Genomic DNA, 23318 nt, shown 5'->3' with positions numbered 1-23318 from the left:
TCACCTTGAATGTCCTTTCGCGCTTATCCTAGACGTGGCTCCCTCGATACTATCGGTATCCTTATGGCCCGGGGGTAGGATAAAGTCGGTTTTGGAACCCACCCTGGAATGACCGGGTTTCGCGGATCCGACCCCCGATACTTCGGAAATCTGACCTTGGGAGAAGGCTCTCTGGTGGCCCCTCGAGCCTAGAACGAAATCGATGATAACATTTAAGATTAGTGAAATAAAATATTATCAAAAACATGTAATATCTGAAACAATCGGTAATCACTTAAATAACATACTTGTAAAAATATTTCAAATATTTTTAAAATAAATCACAATTAAAAGCCTGAATCAAAACTTGGCTATGGCTTTTGGCTGTATAAAATACAATTTGCTACACTTATAACAGAAAATATTTGGTTCTATACAAACATTTCAACAAAACAAGATAGCACTTTTTTAATGATATGACATTCATCTAAAGAACCTTGAAAACATTGCTGTTGATTTTTAATTAGACAAAATTAATTTTGTCTAAATGACAAAAAAAATGTGATGTCTTTGTGCAATAAAAAATAATTAAATCATTAAAAGTTCAAAATAATAAAACTTAATAAATTAAGCAACTTATTTAGAAGCTATTGTTATCTCATGACTGAAAGAACATTAATTTAAACAAATCCTTTGTATGTTGTACTTACCTTTCAGTGCCGACCTTCCTACAATACCAGCAGAATTGCTACCTGCTGCTAAATTTGAACTACCCCCATGACTAACACTTCTCAAGTGGCCTCTAGGTTGATTTGGTAATCTAATACCTCCAACTGATGCTACTGTAACATCAGGGAAGGTATAGGTGGTGCCACCAATATTTACATTACCAGAAGTAGGCATTGGAGCAATACTTTGTGATTGATGTGGTGTTTCTGGAACACCATGATTTGTTCTATCTGTTCCGGCAGTAAAATTCGACATTGTCGTTAATCTGAAAAAAATAAACACATATACTTACTATTCAAAGCACAAAATTCTTGTAAAAATTCGATTCAACATTTTGTAAAACTTTTAATTGTATAGTTACAATTTCATATGATAAAATACTTATAAAAATAGTTAACATTATAATTTTTTTTAGTTAATTTTATTAAATAAACACACAACCTCCCACAGAGAAAGATAAATCCTTGATAGAATTCACATTGAAATTCCCTTCTAAATCTAAGTTAATAACAGACTAAAAATTTTTGAATATTTACCTTTTGTTTCATAACTTTTCTTTATATTATAATTATTTTTGACAATGTAATTAATTAATGCATCTAAATTCATAAACGTCTCAAAAATACATGGCATAACTTTTGACACAATCACAAAAACAAGCTTCCACTTCCAATACAAATCCCAACTGTTTCTTTTTTTTATAATACTTTTTGACAACGTCGTCAAGAGTTTGGCGAGTCGTCGCAATGATTTGTTTCAATCTAGGGATTTTGTTCTCTCTATCTAGTTTAAAAAATCAGTGTACCCAATATATACTTGTAAAATATATTGAGTTTGGTTACAACGTTTTGTTTTTATTGCATCGTTATTAATTATTAATTAATATTAGAAATAATATAAATCTTTAAGTTACTGTAAATTTCTAACTCAATTATACTAATAAAGTTAATATAACGTTATGACGTCATACGGCATTTGGAAAAAACTAAAATAAATGTATTAAATATATGTTTTACCTCATTATCTGTAAAGTAATTGTAAAATATAGTTCTAAATATATGTAATTAGAAGATATAAAGCTTCCATCTGTTTTAGAATTTTTTTGTCTTTTTTTATAGTATTATTGGTACCGTTATGTTGCCAACCTGGCAAATAGTAGTGACGTTCTGACGTATCCACTTCGATAAACCGTCTTGTTCCCATTTTATCAATAGATTTTTTTAGTTAACATTCCCGAAGAAATTACTCAACTTCCATTATGGATGAAGAATATGATGCAATTGTTTTGGGCACCGGCTTAAAAGAATGCATTCTCAGTGGAATGCTCTCGGTATCGGGGAAAAAAGTTTTACATGTTGACCGGAACAAATACTATGGAGGAGAATCCGCCTCAATCTGTCCATTAGAAGAACTTTTCACGAAATTTGGAGCTCCAGCCCCAGATGAAAGTTACGGAAGAGGTAGAGACTGGAACGTGGATTTGATACCGAAATTTCTAATGGCCAATGGATCTCTTGTGAAACTCTTAATACACACTGGTGTTACTAGGTATTTGGAGTTCAAAAGTGTTGAAGGGAGTTATGTGTACAAAGGAGGTAAAATCGCTAAGGTAATATATTATTCTTTTATATATTATATCTTCCTAAAGTGATTTTTATTTAATTGTTTGACATTTCCTAAATAATTTCTTTGTCTTTATAATTTATTCAATCAATTTCTTTAATATAACTAGGTTCCAGTAGATCAAAAGGAAGCCCTCGCCTCAGACCTGATGGGAATGTTCGAGAAACGGCGTTTCCGCAGTTTTCTAATCTACGTCCAAGATTTCTTGGAGGAAGATCCAAAAACATGGAAGGATTTTGATGCTAGGACCCAAAATATGACTGCTCTGTACGAAAAATTCGGTTTGGATAAGAATACTCAAGATTTCACCGGACACGCCCTTGCCCTGTACCGAGATGATGAATATTTAAATAGTCCGGCAATTGAAACTATTAAGAGAATCAAGTTGTACTCCGATTCGCTAGCCAGATATGGAAAATCTCCATATCTTTATCCGATGTATGGTTTGGGAGAGTTACCACAAGGTAAGTGTTAAATTAGAATGAATATTTCTATAAGTATGTAGGTTGAAGTAACTGTTAAATGTTAAAGAACGGATATTTTTTGCTTTCATTAAAAAATCGGTTTGCCGTGGCATCAACTTAATTAAACCACTATTACAATTAATTACCTAAGTTCAGTGAATTGAAAGTAGGATTTATGAAACTTGGTGTTAATATTACGTTATATAGTTACAATTTCTTTTTTTCAAGGTTTCGCTCGATTGTCTGCCATCTATGGAGGTACATACATGCTAGACAAGCCAATTGACGAGATTGTCCTTGGAGAAGGTGGTAAAGTTGTGGGCGTCCGTTCTGGAACTGAAATTGCCAAGTGCAAACAGGTAGATTATGCATATAATCTATATTGTTTTTTTTTAAATTATTTGATTCATACAGGTCTATTGTGATCCGTCATATGTATCGGACCGTGTTAAAAAATCGGGAAAGGTGATCCGCTGTATCTGTTTACTGGATCATCCGATAGCCAATACCAAGGATGCCCTTTCTACTCAAATTATCATTCCACAAAAACAGGTACGTTGATTGATATTGATTACTGACAAACGATTGCTCCCACCGTTGTATATGGTGGATGCGACACCAAAATATACTTTAAAAGTATATCTCAGCTACTGTTGCCAGATCGCTTGTATTATTATTATATATGAGGAAATTAAATCAGTTAATATTTTTAAGAATAAAAAATGACTAAGTTTGTTAATTAGTTATTAAAACAAATTAAAATACTATATCAATATTTTATATAATTACTAATTCATTTAAATCAAATTAGGATTGCATCAAACCAAGGTATTTTAATTCTATATTCTATTTGCGCTGTTGCCAGATTATAGGAATTGTACTTATAGGAAATATATATGAGACTTCAAATTATGTTAAAATTGACAAAATTCAATTAAACCAGTGAAAGTTAAAAATTTCTAGGAATAAAAAATTACTAAATTTCTTAATCATATTTTAAAACTAATTAATGTACTATATTAATTTTTGCATCATCACTAATTTATTCTATTAAAATTATCATTCCACCATTCCTAAATATATATCAAGTTTGTATTCAATTCGCACTGTTGTCAGATTGCCTGAATTGTATTTATATATAGGAATTATACCCCTGAATATTAGATACGGTATGTATACTTATTATTTTAATGTATACCATAATATAGTAGTAAATATTATTAAAGAAAAACAAAAATAAATAATATAATTAAAAAAAAATACATTACGTATTTCTCTTCAACTCACTTATATTTTCAACAAGTTTTAGCAAGTTTATCTAAAATAAAACATGTTTATGTATTATTTTTCTATCTTCATTTTCATCTCCTTGTCTTCTATTATAACGTCATAATTCGATCGTTAAAATCGATATATTTCGATATTACTTATTTGATAAAAGAATGTGGAATGTTTCACGACGTTTTATCAAATATATGTTAATCCAAAAGACCTCTTATAATCATTTCATATAATATTCTATATTACGAAATGAAATATGTCATTTATTATGCCGGAAAATAAAATATGTTCTGCCTTTGCTCCAAATTAGCACACCACACCTATAACTAGGGTTGTCAGGAGTACTTTTTATTAAAAATAAACCACGTCAAAATATTTTATTCTCACCTTTATTGCGATGCATAAAATTAAACTCTGGCGAATTGCTGAACTATTATTTTATCTGATTTTAAATCAAAAACTACATTACAGAAAAAATAATTTGATTTTAGCGAATATAACTGGTTTTTAATTCTTTCTAATTATCTCTGAAGAATAATGTTATCGAAAATACACAGTAACTTTACCATACTCAATCTCATGGTATATATTAAGTGCTTACATGTATCCTGATAGTTGTTTCACTATAAAAAATATCGGATCGTATTCGTAAGAACCATGTTGCTTTGGCAGCGATCCAATAATCGATCCGTTTTAGCACTTGTTCGGCATTTTCAGTCAATTTGATAGTCGCTCCTTCTGGTTCGTTTCCATCGCATGTAAACGTCTGGAAACAATTGATACATCGATAGCTAGGCTCTCTGACACTTCCTTGAGAGTTTGAATAGGGTTTTCGTCCAATAAGTCTTGCATAAAAATTGAATTGAGATTCAAATCATGACCTTTGAATCAGTTAAACCAAAACCGACAGTTGCGACATGGCGGAATAGCATCACCATAAGATTCTGAGAACTTCGGCAGCAGATTTCCTCAAATTAAACGAAATAAGTGCAATTTTGAGACCGGTACTGAATAAAACTAAATGAAAAACTGTTACGTTATTTTATGTAGAGAAACGATAGTAGCAGTGAACTCACGTCATCTCAGTTTAGGACGTCAAAACGTTGCAATGTTGCCGCATTATCTTTAATATTTTAATTTATTTTACCTTCTACATATAACAACATCCTAAAATAAATAAAATAATGAAACAAAAATATTATACAATATAATTTATTTTAAAATTCGAAGGAGTTAAACTACAATTAATTATACAGCGACAGTAGTTTGTAGGTTACAGTTATTTTATTATATTTGCATTGAACTCTTTTCCAAGCCACGTATAGTATCTCCTAGAATCCTAATCCGTCTTATTAACAATTGTACATCCAAGTAATGTATTTTTCTTTCATTTGAGAGCATATTTAGTTTTTCATGTTTAGTTCTTGTTTTCTTCATTGCTGTGTTTTCTTGTCCAATCATTGTCAATAGTGTTTCAAGCGATTACTTATATCCTTCAAAGAGCTGCATATCCCTAAGTTTTCTATGGATACTTTCCATACAATTATCTCTGAATTAATTGTATTAAATTGTGTTTATATTTTAATTATCCTGAATAGAATTGACAATATGTTTGTGACTGACTATTTATTTGGCCTCGACACTTTCAAGCAGAGTAATCATAAATATTAAGCAGCGATTTGGAATTTATTAAAACAACTAAAGCGCCATAACAAAGGTTGTCGGTTTATAACCGTTGTTTTGATGAATTTTGACGGTTACATGTTCGAACGTATCAGGCAGCATTGTGTCTCTTTTTAACTGGAATAAAATGACTGGTATTAAAACGAATTTACAAATTACAATAGGCAATATATTATACATCTGGATGACGTGAGTTCACTGCTACTTTAGATAGACTATACATTCAAGCATCATGCTCCAGATAAGTACTTTTGTATCATCATTTAATTTAATGTCTCGTATTTGTTACAGGTCGGCCGCAATTCCGACATATACGTTTCCTTAGTAAGTTACACCCACCAAGTAGCGGCCAAAGGTTGGTTCATCGCCATGGTATCGACCACGGTCGAGACCGAGACCCCCGAGCAGGAGATCAAGCCGGGCCTGGACCTGCTCGGCCCCATCCGCCAGAAGTTCGTCTCCGTGTACGACTACTACGAGCCCACCGACCTGGGGCTCGAGTCGCAGATCTTCATCTCGCAGTCGTACGACGCCACCACCCACTTCGAGACCACCTGCCTGGACGTGCTGGACATCTTCAAGCGGGGCACCGGCGAGGAGTTCGACTTCTCGAAGATCAAGCACGAACTGGGAGACGAAGAGCAGTAGGTTCGAGGTCTAAGCGCGTCGTCCTAATTTTTTTTATAGTTCGTCCCCTTTTTTTACTACGTTTCCCCTATTCTTGCGAAGTTCAACCACCCAACCAACTCTTCTTGTGAGCTTAAATTCCCCTTAGTTTCGCTTAGATTTACCATTCTCGCGGAGAATAACCAGTAATGAGGTTTCATCGTCCCCGTCATCCGTGCTAATTCATAAGAACCCGCCGCTGGCACCCCTCTCCTCCCCTTCCCCTTATACATATATATAGTTTCATTTTAAGTCGGTGAAAGAATGGTGAATTGAATATAGGTAGAGAGAATTAATCTATATCATAGGAATACTTTTTCCCACTTAAAAGGTATTTGCTGTGTCTAGGTTTGAACAAAAACGTCGAAAAAATACCAAAAAAATAATTCAAAGCAGAAAAACTAAACGTGGAAGCTTGATTTTTAGGCTTTTGCAGGAAGGAGTTTCATTAAAGGAAAACATGTTTTGGTTCATGTTTTTTGCAGTTATTGGCTACATAGATAAGGTAGATATGCATGTATGATTTAATAAGAAATTTATCTGTAATTGTCATACAAAAAACCATTATTTATATGTATAATTGTGATTAAATCGTTAATATACTATTAAGCACCTACTATTATAATCCTAAATGATGTTATTATTACCTTCAAGGACCCTCTGTATTTTAGAATAAAGAAAGAAATCTAGTTCCCATTTTACGTTCTTCTCCCCCAAACGGTGATATTTTTTGTGATCAACGGAAATCCCCCCTTTTTGTTGTATCTTTTTTTAAAATTATTTCCCTATGTTTAACATAGCGCAGATGGTCCCGTTCTGTTTGTTTTTTTTTGTTTTGTTAAAATTGGTAGCGGTGTCTTAATTATTACTATCAAGCCAAATAAGTTCGCTATTCAAGAAAAATGTGTTTTAATTATTTATAATACCTACGGGCTTAAGCACTCCCTGTAATTGTGGATATGCAGCATTTTTTATTACTTTGTAAAATTTGAAACAATCTTATTTACTGTGAAAATCAAATAAACTTTTAAAAAGGTAGATTCTCAGTGTTTTTATTGCCCCCCCCCCCCACACCTAAAATCGATACTGTCCTCGAATTTATTTTTCCCGCATTAGGATTTATTCCGAACCGGTTGCGAAGAGAATGGGTTTAATTTTTTACGCGGTTTTAAAAAAAATACCATTTCAAATGTTACGTTATTAAAACAGTATCTCCAAACCCAAAATTAACTACGCAATCTAGTAGGCTTATAAGGATGAACAAATTTCAATTGTCTGGCATAGTTATATCGAAAAGCTAAAATAAACAGTGGTTATTGTTTTATTACTTGCGAAAACATAACCGCAAGTAATGTTTTACGAAATTTTGAAAGTGTAGCAGAGACCCATAACAGATGTTTTGAATTAAAAAATGTCAATATACTTGCTCGATAAATAGTGACAGTCAATTAAAACAACGTTTATAATGACGTGTAAACATTATTCGAATAAACTAGGATGTACGTAAATGGGACATCACTAAAAGAATAATGTAATGAGTGACAGGTCGATAAATGCTTTTAAAAATATTTTATTGTACCCCATAAGTTGTTAGGTCTCGTTAGATATTTCAGATTTCATTACAAAATGCATTAATTTACGTCTATATCTAGATAAATCACATGCATTTAATCGATTTATTGTATGGGTATGTATAATAAATTCAATTAAAATAACAGTTTTCAATTGTTTAGGATAGGCTTATGATTATCGCGTTAACTTAACTGACATCTAGAAATATTTCAAATAAACGGGGGATTATAGTTTTATAGATGTTTTAAAATGTTTCATAAAATAAATCCTGAAAACCATGACAATATGCTTCAATCTAAAAATGTCAATATTTACTATTTGCAAATAGTACCTGTCAATTAAAACATAATTTTGTTGTTTTATAATGGCGCCGTATACGGTATTAATAAGGTTAATTCACAAAATGAAAGATGTTATCACCTTATAAAAGTATAATAGACACATGTTCTAGTTTGTACTACGAATCATCCCCTTGCCATTTATGTCTGACAAGTTTGAAGAATGGTATATAAGAAACGTTACTAAAATTAGGCGAAACGGTTGAATAAATACAAGAGCCTACTGGACGTTCTCTTTTAATGTTAATAATAAAAACGACCAACTGTTTAAAAAATATTTTAATGTATTTTACAAATTGTTAGATTCATCTAGATATTCCATCATATAAAATTAGTTTGCATTATATATATCTAGTTTAAAAATACATATTTTTAATCGGTTAATAGTATCAGTATGTATAATAAATTAAATTAAGAACAATCAATTAGCTCCGGAAGGTTTGGGTAGTTCTGCTGCTATAATATCGTAGTAGTAAATGCAAAACACCGTGCTGTTATGGGAGACAATTCTGAGCAGCTGTCCGGCTATTCCAGTCAATTCTCTCTGGAAAGCGTTCAGGCCGGTGGGTACTTTTTGTGGCGCCGCTGTGGCTGATTCCAGGATGTCCAGAAAGAAATCTTTTACGCGTTGTTCTGGAACAACAGCATTAACGCTATAGAACTTTGATCTAAATAAAATGATACTGACTGACGATGCTCCTTATCTTGTTATCTTCCTTTCCGATGTCTAAAATGACTTCTCTGAAAGTATTTTCCTTTGCAGGTGTAAGTTCTTGCAGGTCGTACTTGTTCTGAGCTTCCTTTACGTCATTTACAACCTGTAATCAAAAATGTTGCTGGCCCCAACGATTTTTCCGAACAATATCGATCAAGATACCTGTTCTGCGACGTTGGGTAATATTTCATTCAGTTCCTTGTCGTTTTTAATGTTCTGTGTAAGAATCATTATATGATCCTTCAGAGACTGCTTGAACACGTTCAGTGTTTGTAGGTTGGGACTAGAGTTACTCAAAGTAACCAGCAAAATCGTTGAAGCCGCTATTAAACGATAAGCGCGGATCTGTAGATCGTAGAGTCGTTCCTCGTCGAGAATGAAGGTTTCCGGATACGGTTGTGACCTGAAAAACTCATTCTATAACGAGACATTGACGAATTTCGAATAGGGAAATTAGAAACCTATCCCAATCGATCAGATCCAGGCAGGCCATGGTGAACGCCTTCTTGGAACAGGTCGTGATGAACTTCTCGTAGTCGACGTTGCCGGGAACGGACTCGTCGGTTTTAACCTGGTTCAACAACCATTTCCGGGTATATTGGAGGCCATCTGAAAAGTGTACACGTGCAGGAATCATTCGGATCCGAAAAAATGTATTGAGGGACGTTACCCGGTTGGATGGACAAATATTTGGCGAATTTCTGCCGCTCTAACTCGACGCTGTTTTTGATGATGTCAGGCCTGATGATTTGCAGGGTGAAATTGGCCATATCGAGCTGCATCAGCTCCAGGGTCTACAAAAATGGCGATATGAGTGGTTTAAAGAAAGTTTCCGACCATTTCTGTCCCGGTTAAACTTCGAGTACTTGATGGAAAATGACGATGGCGGTCAACTAGTTTTGCGAATACCTAGAATACCTACTTCTAAGATTCCCTTGTACACTTCGATTATATCGGTGGCTTGCCTCAGTTCTTCGATTTTGTCGTCACGCACTTGGGCGCACATTTTCGCCATGATGGAAATCACGTATTGGGCATAATACTAAAAAATAATTGCATATAAATATTAACTAAGTAAAAAAATAGTTAAAAGTAACGGTGATAACAGGTTAATTGAGTAGTCCCCGGCCTACCATAGTAAAACACCTTTTTTTGTCAAAATTATTTTTTTTATTTAACATAATTCCCTTCAAGGGTGATACACTGATTATAACGACCCTCCAACTTTTTGATACCAATTTTGTAGTACGATTTGTCATTTCTCCGATCACCTCTTCATTCGGCGAAAATTTCGAGCGAGCATTCTTTTGAGATCTGACAACAGGAAATAGTCGCTGGGGGCCAGATCTGGAGAATACGGTGGATGAGGAAGCAATTCGAAGCCCAATTCATGGATTTTTGACACGGCGAATTGTCTTAGTGAAGCAGCACTTTCTCTTCCTTCAAACACTGCTGCGAATCATTCAAAATCATTTTGTGGATTTTTTAAATGTTTTCATCGGTAACAACCTCTTTTGCTTTTGTTTTCGGTGCTCATTTGACCACGTCTAAACTTAGCATACCAATCCTTGATGGTTGATTTTCCTGTGGCAGTATCCGGAAACTCAGCATTAAGCCAAGTTTTTGCTTCAACTGTATTTTTTCCGTTCAAAAAACAATATATTATCAATACGCGAAATTCTTTTTTATCCATTTTTTTACAATAACAAAAGTTACTTCACTCAAAATGCTATAATTCACAAACTAATGATCCGACAGCTGTCAAATTTAAACACGCATCTTTTGAGGGTTAGGGCTAACTAAAAAACATGGATTTAATTCTAGTAGTGCCATCTATGTGTCAGGCCGGGGACTTTTCAATTGACCTGTTATTATCGCTGATGATATCGGCTAGATATAGGTTCCCTTGATTTAATAATGGCAATGGAAACCTGTAATACCCTATTGTCAGGTAAAAAGATCCTTCATCTAAAGTTTGTCAAAAATCAAGAGGCTTATGGAAGTTAAAGGGTAACGAATATTCAATTGTATATTTGACGTGTTACAAATAAGTGAATATATGAAATGTCATGAAAAGAATAACAAACAATTGAGAAAAATTGATGGAAGAATAACGATAGCCTACTAGACGTTTTTTAACATTATTGATAACAACGACCAAGTAATAACGTAGTTAAAACAAGGCAAACTAACAGGTTAATGAACAATATCCAAAAATAGATCTATAAGTATATAAGTTATTTTAGAAAATAATATTATGACAATTTAGTGACCGCTAAATTAACTCACAAATCTGTGGGTATAAAAATTGAGGTAATGCACTCAACACAGCGCCCGGACAGAACTGAATGGAAATGCCACATACACTACATAGTCCAGATAATTATCAGTGTGATTGTTATTTAATTTCGTCTTTATCTATCGTTTTGGCTACTACACGATTCAATTTGGAAGAAAATCTTAAAACTGAGATTGATCTTTATTTTCAAATTTAAATATTTATATTATTTTTGTAATAAGTTGTTCTTACTTGTTGACCAATAAGTTACTTAAAAAGAACCTTAAAAACTTGGATAACCTTTAGGCGGCTCACTAATAATTACTGTACTTGGCTTTACAGCAACCACCATATTTTCCAAGCATTTCTCCATGTGACTGTTATTTCAAGATTAAGACTTATTTTTACTTTTAAGGACGAATTTGTGTATTACTTTTGCAAAAAGTTATTATTTTGCTAATAAAAGATCTTCATTTCATTGGATGTTATTTTGAAGAGGCTAAATTTAAACTTTGAAAACGGGGATTGCCTCTTCACGCATCAAATAATTCATAACACTTAATAACATACACTAAAATCTAAGATGCCTTTCTCTGCTTGCTGCCTTATCAGATCGATATCCAACACCTCGGATATTTGCTGCCGAATTTTCGTGTGCTGCGGCAACAACAAATCAAACAGGCACTGTTTTATTTCCTCCAAAAGAACAAAAGCCTGCAAAACAAAAACAAACCATTGTCAGATGTGTGAATGAACCAACCTTGTTCTCTCCATGTATGGTAGACAAGGTGGTCTCAATGTCAGACCTTTTTGTGTGTCTCGTGAGTCACGTTTTCAATACGTATATTTCACGTAAAAATACCTGATTATAGTTTGGAGGATCTTCCGCTAGTTGTTCCTTAAGGACATCCCAGAAGGCTTTGTGCATGGTGTCCTTGATGACCTTCTGAACGGTATTTGGTTCGGGATCAGCCTTTTCAAGTCGAAAATTCTCATCGACCACTATCTGATGAACAAGATTCATGTCCCTCATACCATTGGCTGCCTGCATTATTTCCTCTAACGAAACAAACTTTGGAGGAGATGCTGCAGTTAAGCCACTTGCAACCATGAAAGTTTGAGATGTTGTTCTTTGTCTTGAATATAAATTTTACATATATTACACATTAAAATGTTTTAGCCATTAAGTTATATTAGTATAGCAAAGGAAACAAAACAAATAAACCCAAGAACAACTAAACTTCAAAACTATATTTTAATCAGGTAACTCTAACATACCTTGAATCAATTGAAAATTTACAATTATTCAAAAATCTGCAATAATAATTGAGATTTTTAAACTTACACTACTTAAATAATATACATATGTGTTGATGTTAAAGATAAAAACATACCTTCTTCCAGTGAATCCAGATGCTGGTCCATCATCACTTGTATAAGAGCATTCACTGATGGTTCGGTTTCTGGAGCCCCCAGCCTCTTGAGGTTGGCTTTTTTCATTATTCATCTTAATCAAAAAGTGTTACAATACTGTACATTAAGTTTGGCGCAACCGAGAATACAGATTGAGGTCGGGATACTATTTTCGTTACAAACAAACTGTGGAATAAAATAGCACAAAGAAACGCAGAGAGAGGTGTTGCTTAACGTTTAAAATTACTTCTCCGTATGAGAATCGTTTCGTCAGTAAAACTTTTATGTAAGTGATATATCTTAGGTGACGAGTTGTGATTGTTTCTGCGGTCGTAGCTTTCTCTTTCACTAAAAATTTTGATTGAAAATTACATTTTAATGAAAACGAAACGTCATTCCTTTGTGATGAACAGCTGATTTTGTTTATCAACTGAGTAAGGTTGATCTTTGATTGTATTTAAATAAAAAACAACGTGAATTAGCTTTAACTTTGTCTGACTCAAGATAACATCATTCGAAAGATAAAGACAACTAAATTTTTTAAATTTATTTAACTAATTTTTAATTGCATTTAAATTATTGATCGAAACTATCACTGCCAACAATTATCTGTGATTAAATTTACATTTTATTAATATAACATAAAATAATATATTAATAAAAAACATGATAATAGAAAAGAAATAGAATGATTTTTGACAGTTCCCTTGACATGACACAATTTGACAGCAGTTTTAGTGCTTTATCTTTTTATGTAAATTCTAAATAAATCTGTTCTTATTTATGATAATATATTCTTTTCTGTGAACTCGAAATGTCTTACTAAGCTTTAGTCGAATTGTCCAGGATGTATCGAACGATAATGTGGACTTTTATTAAATCGCCCTAGTTAATCGAATGTGAGTTTTTATGTAGAAAGTGCAATAAATTAGTCATCAATGAATGGTGCTCGTTTATTAAAGTGTTAAAACATGGCTAAGCCTTCTGAAGAGGTAGTTCTCGAAGGCTGGCTAACGAAATCACCACCGACGAAAAGGATATGGAGAGCCGTAAGTTTATATTTGCAAAAATTGTGCGCAACAATTAACAATTAAATAAATCAGTAAAATACCCATTCTCGATCATAGAACAAAATAATGATTCATGGCTTGGCATGTAATAAAGATAAGGAGTAATTTTTACGCGACTAATTTTTTATTAAACATTTTAGAAGTGGAGGAGAAGGTGGTTTCTCCTGACTCATTCTGGAGATATTCCTGGACAATATGTTTTAACATATTATGGTGACAGAAACCGTCGAAAATTCAAGGGGGTAATTGATTTAGATAATTGTGATCAGGTAATTCACCTTATCAGTTATATTGTGTGTGTGTTTGTGTGTATCCTCTTTCCCACAGTTAGTCAAGATAATTAATTAATTCAACAGGTTGACTTGGGTCTTAAATTAGAAGATAGGAATTTAACATTTGATCATGTGTTTGATATAAAAACGCCAAATCGTATTTATTATTTGGCCGCAGATACTGAGGAAGAAATGAAATCTTGGGTTAAATGTATATGTAGAGTGTGTGGGTTGAAATCTACCAACGAAGAAGAGGACGGTGAGTGAACTTGCACAAATATATAACATTCAAAAAATACTTTAAAGATTGAGGTTTTTATTATTATTCATATTATAGGTTTTGGTTCTTAATAGTAATCTCATGCTTTTTGATAAAAATAGGTTTTATCAATTTAAACAGATAACATTCTACATAATCTATGAATATACATACAAATAGGTGTACAATTTTGCCTCCGTTATTTTTTTTTTCAAAAATGTATTTTGTTTTTTATTGAAAAACTGGCTATACATTTATGATCTGAAGCGTTGGTAATTGCTGGCCGTTGTTTTTTTTCCAATTTTTTTTTGAAAGAAACTCTGACGACTGGAGAATAAATAATTCAGGCGGGGTAGGATTTTGGGTTTGTGTTTCTAGTTCCGCGTCCTCGTACATTTTCATTCCTATGATATGTTCTTGCGTTAACAGCGACCAAGCCACGATTATTTGTAAGGATCCGATGAACCACAACCCCAAGTTTCTTTAAAAATAGGAGGCAAATTAAAACGCACCTGGAAATAACGAGAATTTTGTTAGTAAACTGACACCAGGACACGGGAAAAAGTTGAAGGAAACATACAGAAAAATCGAAATTTTTGGAAGAGCCAGATTTTAGTCTTAACTGCGGTAGTTCATTTGTTTTTATTTTTTTATTTTAGCAAACCAGAAATGAAGTGATGGCTAACAGGGATGGTGGGTTTAAAAAGAGAGAAAATACAACGGTAGAGGGAGTAAATAAGTCCTTTTTCCCATAGGGGCAACACTATTTGGGTTCTTTTAAGGGATAATCAAGACTTCTGCAGATATTGCTACTTGTTGCATTGTGGTTCTTGAAGCCAGTGGTGGACCAGCTATTTTTGCGATAAGGACAATAGGTAAAATTAATGCGAGAGATTCCACCGATGGTCTTAACCCAGTTTTTTATAGTTTGGTTCACGTAGGGCTCAACAAATGGGTGATATTTGTTTTAAAAATAGTGTGAGTCTCTGGGATGTGATATTGAATATTAGTAAGGTTGATAATAAGATTGTTTTTTCAAATTTCATACTTTTCTGGAACATGGTTACAGCAGAATACTTCGGTTTTTACTTTTCATACATTCCCAAGGAAATATCTTGCGTTTCATATATCACCATTTGATATGAAAGTTAAACCAACAAATCTTGCAGCGTATTACAAGAAAACACTACAACGTCCCTTCCAGAGTTCTTTTTGTATTCAAATTATATATTATTGGGAATTTAATAAGTGCTTGCATTGCCATATCTATTATATCGAGGGTGCGCTTGGGATTCGAGCACATATTAATTTCCCGTTTCCTAGTAAATTGTTGCGGTAAGTGATGCGGTAGGCGGTTGATAATGATGCGAGGATAGAGCTGTTTTCCCATCGGTATTGTGGTCGGCTGTAGCGAATCGATATATCGCACTGCCAAAGCCACCTATAGAGAAACGGCGGAAGTTGTACACCTTTGTTTTAAACTTGGCACGCGATGACGTAGAATGATCGTCTTCTTTATAGTGAGCGTGGCCCTAAACAGCCCGGACATAGAGATAACGGAAGAAGCCCCCGAGCCAAAGCGATACGAGACGGGCGAGACGCCCCCCGTTTCGCCGACCACCAGCCCGTACATACCAATATCGGAATGCATCACCGGAAAATCGCCGGTGTACGATACGAGGGACTTCAAGGCGCTCCTGGAATACAACCGACGCAACAGCAATCGGTACTCTTCCCGCACCAACGACTGCTACGAGTACCACCAGCCGCAAAACAACTACATAAACTACACGAACGATCCGGAGCGGAATTACGTCAACGACCTGGACCCAAAGTGCTACGATAGTCCCAGACAGCTGATCCCGCCCAAGAGTCGGCCGGTCGAGGAGCACTCTCCCCTGCGCAGCCCCACGGATTCGGATAGCGTGTTTAACGAAGACGAATACATACATTTCGTGCCGAACAAAGGTAAATGTAATTGTTGTTTCTAGAGATGGGCGATACGTTATTACTCGTGATTTCATCATAATGTCCAATAAAACAACACTTAAGTCGCTATTTCCTATGAACATGTCGGGGTTTTTCGCACATTAGCTTAATTTAACAATACCAGATGCTCTGACGTCAAGCTTTAGAAATAAATAATAATATATTCAATAGAATACCAAGTTGAAGTCATAATAAGTCGTTTTAGACTTGTAAGAAGACTGTTAAGTAATTTTGCTCATCAAAAGTTAACTTTAAAATACAGAACCGTTTTTGTCAAATAAAATAACAACTACCCAAGAAAAACCAAAATTATTTGTAAAAAAAGTAATGCAAAAAGAAATGTAATAAGTTAGATTATATGCAAACTGGATTTTTATGTTCCTCACAATTATTGATGGTCATGCCCCTTTCTTTTGTCGTCTTCTTTTGTTCACAAAGTTTTCTTTCGATATACCGAGGATTTCAGTCTTGTCTTCGACATATTTGAAGGCACACAGATTCAACAGGTGTTTACACAACGTATTTCCGACTCTTGAGTGTTAGGATAGCAAATAACAAGGCGGGATGTATACATGTGCAGTGGCGCGTTTGCAATATAACCTATGTATAGGCAACATTTAACATACATCGATATGATGTTTATGCAACCCCACATACATAATACATAATTTCACTGTGCTAGATGTAACCACATCTAGCGCTAAGTTACATATACAATAGTATTTTAGTCATGGTTTAGAAAGACACGTTTTTAAAACAATCATACACTGGAGTCTTGAAACAGATTTCTAATCTTTCTAAAACATATAGTAGGTGTGAATAATGCAAGAATACATATTCGATCGTATATTTTAATATATAATATATTTTATAATTATTATTTATTTTCCGGTTTCTTCAGTAATCTCTGGCCGTCATGTGTTGTTGAAGGTAGCAAAACTAATTTGGTTTTCAAGGGCTTCTTCTGGTCGAAACAGAACAGAGAGGTCTGCGTGAGGCATCTTATAGCAACTGGTCAACAAGAGTAGCACTACTAGTAACATTGCTATTTGTACGATGATTTTGTTAAGACTTTTATATAAAATTCAGCATTGGGTTTGGTTCAACTGGTCTTCGAAAACAGTATGAACGGATATAGGGAGTCACAAATTTTCTAGTCACACGAATGGATGAAATCCTACCTCCTAGGAAAAGGTTTGGTTATTCTTCAAAGTGATGTAAGAAGTATATCACAATGCTTGAATTTGCCAATCTTAACTAAAAAGGAATGATGACTCTGGATATGTCGGACGATTCCAACTATATATCCATAAAACCTCATGATACACTTAATTTTGTACATTTATAAATCCAAAATTTAAAATACTTACAATTTAAAATATCAACAGCAGATGCTTGAGCAATAGTCAAATCGTAGAAATACTTGGAAACGACTTATTATCTCGTAACTATAAACTATATATAGCCCTTCCAATAGAACAGCCATTGCACATAATCAAAATTTATATTGCATCAAATTCAAATTTTTCGTTTATTTTGACTCAAAATAAACCCTGTATCGGTGATTTAACGACCACGCTATAAAGCCCATCTCTAGTTCTTTCACCAACTTATCGGTGATTATATTCAACGATCATCTTGTTTTCGTCAGACACATTGAAGAAGACACGACAGTCGGATAGTTCCGCGGATTTAGAACCCACCCCGACGGAAAAATTTACAAAGGTGGTCGACAACAAACTGACAGTCCCTCCTCCAAGGCCGCCTAAGCCAGCGCATATAACGCCACCCCCGTGTTACTTAAACCTAACCCCCACTCCTACGAAAATAAGGTAAGCCATTTTTTTGAATTGTTAAGAAATCGTATCCATCATCTTCATGTTTCAGCAAGGATAGTGACGATAAATCCGACAAGAGGCTTGTCGGTCAGGTAGGAAACTGTTTTTCGTTTGTTTTGTCTTACAGTTATACTGTCTCTCAGTAACTGGTCACTTGATCTAGCTCTATTTTTTATTGTCAGTCTAATTTCACGTTTGTTTGTTTGTTTCTTTATAAGTAATGAATCGGTTTTAGCAAGTAACTGACGATACGTACGATTTTCCACGTTCACACAATGTGGAGAGTGAACATAGCAAAGGGTCTCTTCAGCGGAGGCACTGCTATAATAATGCCGCACCCGTTAAATGTCCCGAGGGCACTATATTCAAATACGACATATCACCAAAACCCAGCACTAGTTCTTCTGTAACTTCTGTAAGTTGTACATAGCACTGTCTTAACAGTAGACTTTTCATCTCACACCATTACACCACACACACCTTTCCACCATCAACATTTGGTCTCTTCTAGTTATTAGATTGTTCAATAAGTTGTTTAATAGCAATGGCGTGAACGTCAGCTAGTTTTACTAAATAAACGCGGTCTCAATCTGAAAGCTGAGAGTTCAGATCTGAAAAAGTGTCGGAATGAGGACTTATTTGTCTTTTTGAGGTGTGAAAACAGACGGAAGACCTAAATTCTGCAATCAAGATGGGGATTCGTGAAAGAAAGTCGTGCTTTAGTTCGGAGATGGAAATAAGTGAGGGCTAAATCTGGCGATTAAGGTGGATGTTACAACTGTTCATACTTTAATTCGCACTTATAAATTAGAGATTAACTATTCTTAATTTTTTGAAATGGTTTTTTGGCTATGAACGTTTTTGGTCATTTGTAAATCAGGTTCTGATTGTAACTGATAAAAGCGTCTGATTGCTGGCATTTACAATTGTTTACAATTATTATGTTATTAAAAAATGATTTAACAATATTTGTAAATTATGCAATATTTGTATTTTACTAATTAAACAAATTTAAAACCAATGATTATAAATTCCAAGTAAAAAAATTACTTTAAATTCTATTAAGATTTTATCTTTTTCAAAATTTTAACCAACCACAGTTCACTTTTTCGGAAACTTCTGGCCCAGAAAACTACATTGATAATATGAGTTTATTGGTTTGAATCACTAATGTTGTGAAGAACTTTGTAGACATTCGACAACAGGGTCGATGGGTACCAACACAAATCGAATTTCATAGATCGATTTGCTTACATGTTTGAATTCGGTAACCAGGGTGAAAAGGTAAAATTAATTTTTACAAACTGCATTTTGCAGTATTTTCGACGCCATGTGTGACGTTCATTGGTTGTCTTATTGCAAGGATCATACGAACAAAACTGCATCTGAAAAATTTGACGGACGCCTTCTTGACTTTCGACGATTGTCGATAATGAATTGAAAAAATACCCGACGACTTTTACAGCGCCATCTCTTATTGAACAACCTACTATACCGGTTAAGTAGAACTCTGGGCAAAATTATACATATTCAAGCATCGTGTTCATATTCGTCCAAATTAAAGACACCTATGACGCCATGTTCCTTTTTTAGGTATTTAGATATGATTCGGAAGCCACTCAAAATATCGAACCATCCTCACCGGCACATTCTCAATGTTCTTCGACACCAGCCTACTCGAACCTTCCGAGCCCTGTTGTCGTTGACGTACCACTTAAGCCTCCCCCATTTGTTAACAGGTAGTCTCCGGTCTTCGTTTCTGATGCGGGGCGACGTTGAACATGTTCCTGTGTTTCAGGGAGTTGAAACCAAAGCGGAAACTGTCGGACGCCCATTCCACCTGTTCCATCAACGAACCGCCGTCGCCGAGAAACGCCGGACCGTCCGTGGATCGAAAATTGAAACCGCTGACGCCATTACAGGTATTTCTGAACTAATACCATGTCGTGATGACGTAACATAGGGTCGTAGCAACGGTCTAGTTCTGGAGGATCCTTGCGTACGCACAAAAGTTTGAGTGCGACGTTGCCAGCTATTGAAAATTATACCTATACTTCAAGAATATAATATTCCTTTTTACGAAGGAATATAATATAAATAGTTAAATTATCTTGAATTCACAAGTTAACCTGATATGATAGAACCTAATATTTCTGTTGAGGCCCAAGTTGAAGTGTTGAAATTTTTTATCCCCTATAATATAAAAATGTGATATGAAGAATGTTTTATAAACATCTTTCATTTTAAAATAATATTGAAAAGAGAAAACAAAACGATATGTAATTATTAACACTGTTGCAAGTTATACTTCTTGTAAATTGTTTCTATACTTGAAGAGCGTAATATATATTCTGGAATTCACAAATTAGCCTAAAATCTCACTTGAAACTCAAGTTCAAATTTAACTAAGTTTACTATCTATTATTTTAATCGATTAATATTTTTATAGTCAATTCAAAATAGCAGTGACACGAGTGTCAATACATGTCTAAAGTTGTAAATTCGTTTTACAGTCAGACAATATTATCCTTGTCATTTTATTCTATTTAAAAAGTGATAGAATGCTGTTAGAGAAGTTCGAACATGTAAGGGAATGAGCCTGTAAAAGTTGGCCGTTTGCCAAACGTGTGAAAATTCTTCAAAATATTATAATTACCGGTTATAACACACGTTATTTTAATAAATTTGAAATCGCCGCGGTTTTTATTGAAAATATTTTTTGCGCCTTGCAGCTGCACTGTATATTAGTACGGACACGATCACTAAAATATATATAAAGCCTGAGAAAAGATACATAGTAGATCAGATTACTGAATGTTAAGGCCACAGAATATATTGTCTCCCACCCTATCACTGCATTTTTAATCCAGATGAGTTGATATGGGATATTGCAAAGGAATGAGAATGTTCAAATTATTACAATAGATATTCAGGTCGAGGAGGATATTCAAACCAGAACTGTCTGGATTTATGGAAAGAGGCATTGTCGAAAATAACACCTTCGGTTTGTATGAGCTCAATCAGACACATTGAAGAAGAAATTGACAAATTGTATAATCTTGATCAAGTTTTTAATAGATTGGAAATAAACAGCTTGGTTATTAACGTGACTAGTATTTCTGAAAGTGACTGTGATTGAATAAAACTGTATGAATGTTGGTTTATGATTCAATACTGACGATTACCAAGACAGGGTGGTGAAAGAAGAAACAACTAAAGGTCAGTATACAACTAATATAATTTAATTGTAGGAAATTGTATTATATTGTGTGAAATCTTTATGAGCATGTGTGTTATTGTTCAGAATATACATGAACGTTTGGTATGAAGGGAGAAATAATACTAACTGTTTTGCAGCTATGGCAAATACTTTAAGGAGAATGCAGTAATTAAATGTAGTTTTATCAAGAAAGATGTTACAGATAGTAACAGTACAAACTAAAGAGAAATATAGTAATATCATAATGATATTTATCAAAAGGATACATTGCATCGATAGAAACAAGTACTAAGCGTAAAACATGCTTTTTAATGAAAGTAAAATACATTACTCAGATATACAATTGTTAATTTAGTGGAGTAGGCCTTGGGGGATATCACTACATACAAGAACGCGTCTAGAACCGTACTGATACTAGTGTGGAAAATAGCTCAATGTATATATAATAAAACAACTCTAACCTACAAATTATTGTGGCTGTAAAATTAATTGTAGTTTTAAGTTCTTCGATAATAAATGCATTTGATGTTCTATAATGTTAAAATAAATTATGTTTAATAGAATATTTGTTCAATTATTTTATTTATATTAAAATTTTGTTATGTGTAAGAGCCGAAATGTAGTAAAACCCAGTGTAGCTGCGGCAACATTGCGACGTTTCCCGTGTCACTGCTATTTTGAATTGACTATATAAAGAATTCGGTATAAAATTGAATCTAATTTGCCAAATTAAAGTAAAAATTGAATGAATTCGCACCCGGATGGAATATCCCCATATGGCTGTTCAGATTAAGTGTTGTAATCCCGTTTTGACCGATTACTGCTTACCATTTATAATAAAAATATGAACAGTACAAAAGCAAATAAACTATAAACAATTTTTAACCTTACAAAGCAAAACTTTTAGCAACGCCAAAGTAGCTGTTTTAGTACGTTGGATTCAACCACTCGATTGCTTGTAAATGGCAACGTCGCATAATCAAACGGAAATCGCCGAAGTTTATCGAATACGGTTGGGATTCTCGAGAACTAGACACTACTGTCGTTGTTTCGCTGTCTTCAAGTATAATCAGCCATTTGTTATGTTCTATCGCGTTCTTCGGCGTTAAAACGAACTAATTCCAGGACGCGAACATGCGGAAGTCCTTTCAAATGATCGACGAGGACGGTACGAGGAAGATTCGAGCGGCCCCAAGCCCCACGCCACCCGGCGCTTGCGCGGAAGACCTGTACCAGAACCAGGGCGAGGTTTATCACTTCATCAGCAGTCAGATGCAGTATCTGGACCTGGATCTGGAAGGTGGCCAGTCCGCTAACGTTTATCGCGAACCAATCACATTTCGCCGTTGTTGCAGGTTCTTCGTCTTCTTCGTCCACCACGACCAAGAGCCTACCCCGACCCGATACCGTGTACAAGAAGGTCGACTTTGCGAAAACGGAGGCGTTCAATCTGACCAGGAACAATCTGGAGAAGCAGCGGAAGGAGCCAGTTACCACGTTCGTCAAGAAATAATATTTTTATAATATGAATTTATTGAATATTAAGCCTGTTTTATTATTCTAATGTTAGTATTAATAGAGATCTAAATATGCATTTACTAAGATTGTTAGATGATATAAGAAATTTACTCAAATTATATAAATTTTGTAAGATATTTTTTTCTGTGTAGCCTAGTTATATTGTTTATATACAATATACAATGTAAGCAATGTGGCCTTTATCACTGTCGGACATCTTAAATATTATTGCTTTAAGTAAAGATTTATATTTTATTGTTAGGACGTATACTTTTTATAGTTCAAATTAATTTAATGTGCCTATTTTCAATAAAAATTCTCATAAAAAAGCGATTCTTGTTTCAATTCGTTATGATGGAAAAAACATAGTAATCAGGTGTCTAAAAACAAAAGATATATGCAACCACATCA

The 23318-nt window shown here is 34.2% G+C and overlaps 4 protein-coding genes across 7 annotated transcripts in view; 2 read left to right on the top strand and 2 right to left on the bottom strand.

Annotated features, from left to right (window-relative positions):
- LOC143204705 (phospholipid-transporting ATPase VD) overlaps positions 1-1395 on the bottom strand; it is a 36984-nt gene extending 35589 nt beyond the window's left edge. For both annotated transcript variants that reach the window (XM_076417433.1, XM_076417432.1), the window contains exons 1-3: positions 1245-1395; positions 690-973; positions 5-188 (exon numbers count right to left, since the gene is read on the bottom strand). In XM_076417433.1, coding sequence (XP_076273548.1) covers positions 5-188; positions 690-963 — 458 coding nt within the window. In that variant the 5' untranslated portion in view covers positions 964-973; positions 1245-1395. The remainder of the gene's footprint in view (positions 1-4; positions 189-689; positions 974-1244) is intronic.
- Positions 1396-1855: 460 nt separating this feature from the next.
- On the top strand, positions 1856-7463 carry Gdi (GDP dissociation inhibitor). Its single transcript, XM_076417431.1, has 5 exons — positions 1856-2317; positions 2441-2795; positions 3024-3154; positions 3210-3347; positions 6051-7463. The coding sequence occupies exons 1-5, from the start codon at positions 1967-1969 to the stop codon at positions 6405-6407; spliced, it is 1332 nt and encodes a 443-aa protein (XP_076273546.1). The 5' UTR covers positions 1856-1966; the 3' UTR covers positions 6408-7463.
- Positions 7464-8599: 1136 nt separating this feature from the next.
- On the bottom strand, positions 8600-13166 carry LOC143204703 (T-complex protein 11-like protein 1). 2 transcript variants are annotated; one of them, XM_076417428.1, is made up of 10 exons: positions 12723-13015; positions 12607-12642; positions 12191-12464; positions 11899-12042; positions 9973-10092; positions 9721-9844; positions 9512-9659; positions 9213-9453; positions 9024-9153; positions 8600-8968 (listed from the first exon to the last, which is right to left on the bottom strand). In XM_076417428.1, exons 1-10 carry the CDS (start codon positions 12833-12835, stop codon positions 8757-8759), a joined length of 1542 nt encoding a protein of 513 aa, XP_076273543.1. In that variant the 5' UTR covers positions 12836-13015; the 3' UTR covers positions 8600-8756. The 2 variants fall into 2 exon arrangements, with proteins under 2 accessions (XP_076273543.1, XP_076273545.1); XM_076417430.1 differs by lacking the exon at positions 12607-12642 and having other exon boundaries at positions 12723-13166.
- A 2-nt stretch (positions 13167-13168) lies between these two features.
- Positions 13169-23238, top strand: dos (daughter of sevenless). 2 transcript variants are annotated; one of them, XM_076417426.1, is made up of 11 exons: positions 13169-13790; positions 13952-14080; positions 14168-14342; positions 15864-16310; positions 17983-18163; positions 18219-18261; positions 18405-18584; positions 19763-19908; positions 19968-20091; positions 22515-22689; positions 22745-23238. In XM_076417426.1, exons 1-11 carry the CDS (start codon positions 13713-13715, stop codon positions 22900-22902), a joined length of 1836 nt encoding a protein of 611 aa, XP_076273541.1. In that variant the 5' UTR covers positions 13169-13712; the 3' UTR covers positions 22903-23238. The 2 variants fall into 2 exon arrangements, with proteins under 2 accessions (XP_076273541.1, XP_076273542.1); XM_076417427.1 differs by lacking the exon at positions 18405-18584 and having other exon boundaries at positions 22745-23232.
- The last annotated feature ends 80 nt before the right edge of the window (positions 23239-23318 follow it).

This window comes from Rhynchophorus ferrugineus, unplaced genomic scaffold (assembly GCF_030347505.1).
Source record: "Rhynchophorus ferrugineus isolate W39M unplaced genomic scaffold, kcgeb_rfMv2 rfM11, whole genome shotgun sequence".
Classification (NCBI taxonomy): Eukaryota; Metazoa; Arthropoda; class Insecta; order Coleoptera; family Curculionidae; genus Rhynchophorus; species Rhynchophorus ferrugineus.
The sequence above is the reverse complement of the archived record's forward strand: the minus strand, read 5'-3'. Positions and strand labels throughout refer to the sequence as shown.